At 42.0% G+C, this 7,906-nt stretch overlaps 1 protein-coding gene across 1 annotated transcript in view; it reads right to left on the bottom strand.

Annotated features, from left to right (window-relative positions):
• Window positions 1-7,538, bottom strand: part of GLTP (glycolipid transfer protein) — a 318,369-nt gene extending 310,831 nt beyond the window's left edge. Inside the window, exon 1 of the mRNA XM_086943122.1 lies at window positions 7,272-7,538. Coding sequence (XP_086799248.1) covers window positions 7,272-7,374 — 103 coding nt within the window. The 5' untranslated portion in view covers window positions 7,375-7,538. The remainder of the gene's footprint in view (window positions 1-7,271) is intronic.
• Between the last annotated feature and the right edge of the window lie 368 nt (window positions 7,539-7,906).

The raw sequence follows: 7,906 nt of genomic DNA on the forward strand, positions 1-7,906 counted from the left end.
GAATGGTGCAGTTCAGGATGGGGATTCAGCTCCATCACTTTCAAATTTCACGAGCCACACTGAATGTGAAGGATATGTATTGATTTTTAGGACATAATTTGATATGACTTATAGCGCCCTGGTATGCGACTATGTGACAAAGGGAAACGTAATAAAGATATTTTTAAAAGACAGAATGCCTGATAATCTGTACATGTTTTGCTGAAAATGCGTAGGGTCAGAAAAGTTAAAAATTGTATTAACGAAGATGATGAAATCAATATATTTCTTCACCTGAGGGTTGGGAATAAATTTAAAACAAAAAAAGTTTTAGCCTATATATAATATTAAATTATTAAAGGGGTTATCATTTTCTAAATTAAAGACATTTTAACAACAAACTCTCGTTTTAACAGGCCAACCATAATTAATTGAGTAGACAAAGTTCAGATTAAGGCAAAATCCGCAAATGAATGAGTCTTCAGCAGCCTAAGATTAGACAATAACTACAAACATACTAAATTGCATCAGATTACACCAAACTAATCAGCCAAGTTCACCTTGCGTTATATAATAGGAAATTATAATAACTGAACTATTAGTTAGCGCCGGGACACCTCACCCAGAGGTAGCTGTTCGCGCTTTACAAGCATCTGTATTATTATTATTATTATTATTATTATTATTAACCCTTTTATGGGTTACATAGCAATTTAATTATGTGACCATGCAGAAGATAACTGCTCAGATATCTTTACAATACAAAAGTGTACAGGAAATTACTCTGTTTATTTTAGCTGCATTATATTACATAAGAAATTACTGTTATTAGTGTACCCTCTACTGGAGTCTAGAAGATTGCCTTTATAGATTTACACTGCTCTACCCTCCATTACATCACAGAAGGTGACAACTCTCATTGCCTGCTGCTGCTCATTAGACTATGGGAAGAAGCAACTCTGAAGACACAAACAGCCTGGCGGAGGCCCAAATTCTCCCTCAACACTATCCAACCATGCTCAGATACGAATAAAGCTTAAGCTACCAGAAAGACAGACAGCCATGATCAGTGAATTCCTTAGACAAACAATAGCAACTATTTTGAAATTCATAAAGACACGGTCAACTCCCTAACCGTGCTCTGGGAGGCACTAAAGGCAGTCTTAAGAGGCCAGGTTCTGTCATAGCAAATGGTGACCAAAAAGCAGATAGTGTTGCAGAGATAGAACCAGCTATGGGTACGAGCCCTGGCTTCTTGGCATGGGTCTGCCTTTTGTATCAGGCGCCCAGAGCAAGGGTGTGCACCTGGCAAACTGTGCCAGGCACTTTAACTATTGAGAGAGATACTAGACAGGAATGCCCGCTGTCCCCACTCCTTTTTGCGGTTGCCAAGGAGCCATTAACTATACACCCAAGGGTTGAACTGAGGAACTGGGACGTGCGTGTAAGTAACGTGACAGGTTGTGTCAATGTATGCAGACGACACCCTGATATATGTGACGGAACCAAGATCCTCTGTGCCCCACCTCCTGCTTCTTATGACTCACTTCAGGCGAGTGTTGGGTTTTCATGTCAACCGACACAAGACAGTGCTTTTCCCCCTGGCGTCCCTAGCAGTCAGCGAGGAAGCTAATCTCCCTGCAGTTAGTTTGCTGTGGTAGCCAAGTCTGTTTCATTACTTAGGATGCAGAAAATGCATGACTCACACCAACAATACGAATTGAATATGGGCCGGGTGATGGTGGGCCTCACGTCCTCTATACAGTTCTGGAAAGTGACATCGTTGTCAGTAATGGGAAAAGTGGCACAATGTAAAATGTTATTACCTGCCCTGATGCTTATTCACTATGCAAAATTCGTCCAGTGTCCTACCAAACTCCTTATTTAAACAGCTGGATAGATTGTTGGTATCCCTGGTGTGGGCGGTATAGGTCCCGCACAATTTTTGCAGTATGCTAGTGTATCTCACACAGCCAGGGATCTACGGACAAATTTCCCTGTGGAACCTAGTAAATCGAAAACTCTGGGTGCTACTGGACCCCGGTTCCACCAAAGCTATCATAACCAGACTATATACTACCCTAAATATGCAGACAGATTTATCACCCACTCTTGATAAGTTGGGTTGAGCCCCCCCAGCGACGGAAAATGGAGGCGCACATGAGTGAAACTGCAGGAGGTGGTTGGCAATGCCAGGTTTAAATTGCCACAATTTTATGGACTTGCATAAAGCATACCATACACCGCAGCGACTACACAAGTTGTATCAAACACGTATTGCCCGGTGCACAAGATGAAGGGCGTCCCCAGCTGGCTTTACACATGTTAAGTGGACATGTCAGCACATTGGACCTTTTTGTGGGGGGATAGTGCAGGAGCTGTACAGAGTGAAGGGTGTAACATCTGAATTAACAGTACAACACTGCTTATTGGGATTGCTGCCACTCCCTAAGGGTAGCGAGATAAGGTTGTCCAACTGGGACTGCCAGGAGCCGCACTGTAATCTGCTAGGTGAGCCCGGTGCTGCAGATAGGAAATAAGTGGAGGGCTGACCTATTGGAGTGGGCTGTGGCCAAGGAATGTTGTCTCCGGAAGGTCTGCACAGATGAATATGCGGAAAGAGACTAGGAGCTTTGGGGCAACATGGTGGATATTATCTGTGTTATTAGCAAAGAGGTAGATGGTAGGTCAAGCCAGGGCTCTCCGTTGGTTGAGACGGAGACAGGCAACTTGGCGGTGGGGTCAAAGGGGTCTCCCGCTGATGCTGCGACTCCCCGCACCCTTCAGCAATAGCCAACTGATTTGATCATTTAAACAGGTGAATGGGGCGAACAGAAGGACTTCGTGCTGGCTCGGGGGTTAATGACTGTGCACCGTTGAGTAGACCTTTAGGAGCCCTTCACGCCTACCTTCACCGCCCTTCTGCATCCAGGAAGACAGTGTCACTAATGTATGAGATGTCACATGTGTGCGGCTGTGCATTGCCCCAGTCTTTACCTGTCCCCCTCCCTCCTTTCTCCCGCTGTCCCCTACCCCATCAGGATGATCTGCCCCTCATCTCCCCCCCCTCTCCTACAGCCCCCTGTTTTCGCAGGTGAACAACACCCACAATGGACTATCTCCCCTAGGTGGAGACGAGACATTATCTACTTCGAGAAGAAAACTAGGTCCAAATTAATCCCATAATGGAAACGGGTACTGACAAGAAAAACATCTGGAGAGGACGCTGGTGGAGTAAGAATAGCACTTTTCGGTACAGATGGAGGATGGAAGGTAAACAAATGGTCTAAATTGACTGATTAGGCATTTGACTAGTATATCTAAGGTAGCAATGTAGAGTTGTGGAATAAACTTTCAACAGAAAGTCTCTCGGGAGAATGCAGAAATATTTATTGTGTAATCTAGCTGGTCTGAAACATTTTCATGACGATCATCCAGTGGATGAATATCTTAATGAGTTGAACACTATCGAGAGCAGTTTTGGTTGTTTTAAAGCACATTAATAACTAGCTTGTGCTTCAACTTGAAGTAGATTTTAAATGTTTTTAATAATTATTATTATTTCTAAGTTAAGAGTCAAATGTGATGTAATGGCCCGTTTGGTGTTGCAAATATTTTAGGGCAGCTCTCAGCAACACGTTGACTCCTGAGGATCTCATCTCAACAGCAAGTCATTCCTCATATCCAAGTTATATTTACCTCCAAATAATTGCTATAAGAGACATTCGGTGTCTGAAATTGTAGCTGACGCTAAAAGAAGAGACACCCATGAAAGCAAGATGTGTTTAATTACTAAAAATATCTTAAAATTAACCCAATTTATCAGGCATCAAATGATTCTTACATAGGTCACAACTGCTTCCTATTGGAGTATTGATCAAGTGAAGTGCTCTGAAAAAAAGATCACGTACGTGGGGGGTGAATTTTGAAGGAATTACACTCTTTATTGCTTTATAGTCTTAACAGTGGATTTCCTCATACAAATGAAGGAAGCCAATATGAAGAATACAAAAATCCTCTTAAAAAAACAGTTGAAGCGATCTGTCTCACTTAGGATGGGTCTGCTAGGGGGAAAAAGTAGCATTGCATGAGATACTCTGGCAACACACGATTCAATCCTTAACTGTGTAACTACTACAGACAAGGTGCTTGGCTACTAAGAGTAGGATAATAAGAGAAAATGTAAATTAACAACAGATTTCTTAAAAATAAAAAAAAGGACAGAACATTATCATTAATGGTACTTAAGGGTTGGGACATTTCATTTTCAACCTTGGATGTATGAATGGACAAAAACATGGATATGGTTGATCCACAAAACTGAAAGATGTACAAGGTCAAACGCAAACCAACATACCCCAAGTGTTTTCCCCATATACTGCATTAGTAGAAGATTGGTTTACAAAGGAGCACTGCCCCATCTCAAACACCTACAGCAGTAGTGCCTTCATTACGAAAACAAAGTTCAACAAAATAAGCTTGTGAACTCCTAGTCAATTTTTTTCAAACGGTTCTGGTTCAAACATCGCACCAATAGGTAATCCCTGAAATATTAAACACAGATAGTATCCACCTCTGAGTCAACCATCTTACAATACCCTAAGAATACAATAATACACATTTGCGGAAGGAGTTTTAAGTCACTACTGTCATATAGTTAGTCTTATACGACTAGTTTATATTTTTTAAGATCTGGTCTTGATACACATCAGCCATTCGATAACTTAAGTATATAAACGCCTCCAAGTTCTTGTGCTGGGGTTGGATAACTGATTAGCATGGTGGAGTCTCGCATGTTATAGGAATTAAACAGACAAATTGCTCCACTAACTAAACAAAGGCCATGTGCCATCACCCACAAAATCACCACAGAAAAACCTCTCCCAGACACGTAAAGGATTGACAGACTGATTGCGCTTTCTTGATTCTGTGGGCGGTGGTGCATGGCCGTTTTAATTAGCATAGCGAGGTGACTGGTAATGACAATAGTGGCTTAAAAGTGTGTCTCTTATGTGCAATTCAAAAGTTTGTGAACTCACCTCTGTTGTTCAGAAACAGAAACCGACATATTGTGAAATCGATAATATGGTTTGATTGTCTGATGCAGGATCCTGTTCAGGAATAGCTGTGGTCAAACAGTACTGGTTTAAAAAGATAGAGATATCTTTTTTTTCTTGATCTTAACCGAGTCATGGCATCCATGGTTACATTTGTCAATAGACTGCTTAGCTGAAATGTTATTGTTCAATACCACCCTCCCAGAAGGATGATTGCTTACAGTATGATCGTTTATAATAAAACGTGGGTATCTAGTGTATCTTGCAAGACAATTTTTTAAGCGCTGTCGTGAGAAACACCCAAGTGGTCAACATTGCTCACATTAACTCAGTGTACTAGTTATTTTGTTTTGCCCTAAAATTCTGCTACTATATATAAACGAGTTAACTCAGCTTCTAATGCTTTGGCCAGGCGTACAATATATATTTAAGTGTATACAACTCTAGGGATTAACTAACTAAGTGCTATCAGAAAAACGATGTGAGAATTTTAAAACTACATTTTTGACAGCATGTGGGCAACAGCATCTACAAAAATGTCAATTTACGGCCATCAATAGCAGCGAAAATATACATGTTTAAGAGATAAAAAGTAAATGGTCTCATAGAAGCATATTAAACCTTGGCACAAAATACTAACCACAAAAATTGGCCAACATCTCACAGAGCGCAAATGGCACATGATTCATCGGCATTAAAACCAAAGAAGAACATGTTATGGGTGGAACAGCAAACGTGGCTGATAAGGAATGCTGAGGACGTTTAAAAACATCCAATCACGCATTTTCAGTCGAGGATCACAGTAAACGATATTTAAGTGGATGACTCAAAAGAATGGGCCACTGCATTAACGAGTAATTCCGGTTTCGCAAAAGTGCACTGCTCAGAGCATCGTCATCCTCACTTATTAGATGCATCATACTTAAGCCTCATTTAAAATGTCAAACAATTATTTTTAAAAGAACATGCAATTTACTTGACTGTCTACTGGAGCAACATGGGAGAGGCAGGGGGGGAGTGAGACTGCGCTGATGAGCAACTCTTTACCTCAAAATGAATAGAGACATGGCAGTCTAAGTATCTACGCCATTAAATCTGCAATGATTGTACCCACGTCATTGCACCCAGGTGAGATCTTACAAGTGCGGGTAGGGTGACCAGAATTTTAAAGCCAAAAATAGGGACATTTCACAAAAATAGAAGGACTACAATTTTACTTCAAGTGATGAGAGCGCTCCTCATCAGAGAATTACAGAACAGGCAGTAAGAACATACATAAAATGCAATTTTTAAGCCCAGTAGCTTGCCTGTTAATTAAATTGCTTTCTTGAAACAACTGCTAACTATCCCTGCTTTGTAAAACATAAAAAACACCTCCCACCGTTTTCAGTCGACCCTCTCTAATAACCGGGACATGAGCTAAATTACTTGAAATTTGCTGGGACAGGTGGTTAAAAACAGGGACCGGCCTGGCAAAACGAGGACGCCTGGTCTCCCTGGGGCATGGGAAAGCAAACGCCTACATACAAGATTACACCCAAGACTGGACTCCTATGTGCATTGAAAAATCGAGTTACTCACATATAAAAAAGATGGCACAAATTTCAAAAGGACCTGATACATACTCCAGGCGATTTAAAGTGCCGCAGTCCCCGCAACTGGCGAGGACACTAACCTTCTAACCCGGTGGATTCAAATGATGTAACTCACAAGAGGCATGTGCTATTCTAAGGATTCGGGTGATCCTGAGACCGGTCTATATAAAAGTTGTAACTGACGACAGACAGTAACTAGCTTGTAAAATAAGTAGCTCAAGTCTGAAAATCCCCCCAAAATGTAAGTAACGGGAAGACAGATGCTTTACCAGAGGTGTACGTTTCTGTTGCAGGTGTAGCCCATGTAACAGGTGCCTTCTCACTGGCAAAAGCACCCAATGATATGTGACCTCAACAAGAGCGGTGCAACTCAATGACAGCCAACCACTATATTAAAAGTGTTCGAGACAGTGTGACCCTATAGTCTCCGTGATCGCAAAGACGTAATTATAGGTATCACACTACATAAATAGGTGGTCAAGCAACTTGGTATACCTTGAAGTGATTCTGGGACAGGTGCCATCTAAAGTTGGATTGACACTTCAACAGGTGAACATTCAGGATTATCACTTGAACTGCTGTCCATTGCTATGCCAATGGCATTTAAACCCGCCCACGGCCCGACGTGTTACCAACTCACCGAAGAAGGGTGGCAAGTGTGACACGGCTTCCAAAAAACTGCAGGTATCTATCTGTTTGTCAGCTGGCAGAGGCTTGAACGGGTGCTGCTGGAGTAGCGCCATGGCAGGGAGATGAAAATAACTCAACTGTCGAATACACACACACAGGCTCACCACCGACACAGCCGTGCAGATCTCTCCCAGTCCACAGTCCAGCTACAGACTAAACACGCCACCCGGAAGACACAACATAGGTAAAGCGGCAAGCGCCACCCCTCCTCTGTATTGAGGAGTCGCTCTACTTTCGGATTGGTTTTAAGTTTAATCCACAGGGCCAATTACGAAGAAGAGGCGCGGCATAGCTAGTCGCAATCATTGGCAATGCATCTGCTTTTTCTTTAATGGAGCGATAGGATTGGCCGATACATGGACACTTCCGGCTTTGTTTAGAGACTGTAACTAAAAGGATAAGCAGTGTAGACATAAAGAAGGGACTACATCGTGACCTGCTAGTTATTTCCATGGCAATGCGTGTCTTTTATCAAGCGCACTAGTAACGGAGTAAATAAAACGTCCTAGTGTTTGTGAAGTGCACGGCGCTTTCAACTCTGCTGTATATTTCCTCTGTCTGTGGCTAGACTAACTACTCTTTGAG

The sequence above is a fragment of the Lissotriton vulgaris genome, chromosome 11, assembly GCF_964263255.1.
Source record: "Lissotriton vulgaris chromosome 11, aLisVul1.2, whole genome shotgun sequence".
In the NCBI taxonomy this organism is placed as follows: domain Eukaryota; kingdom Metazoa; phylum Chordata; class Amphibia; order Caudata; family Salamandridae; genus Lissotriton; species Lissotriton vulgaris.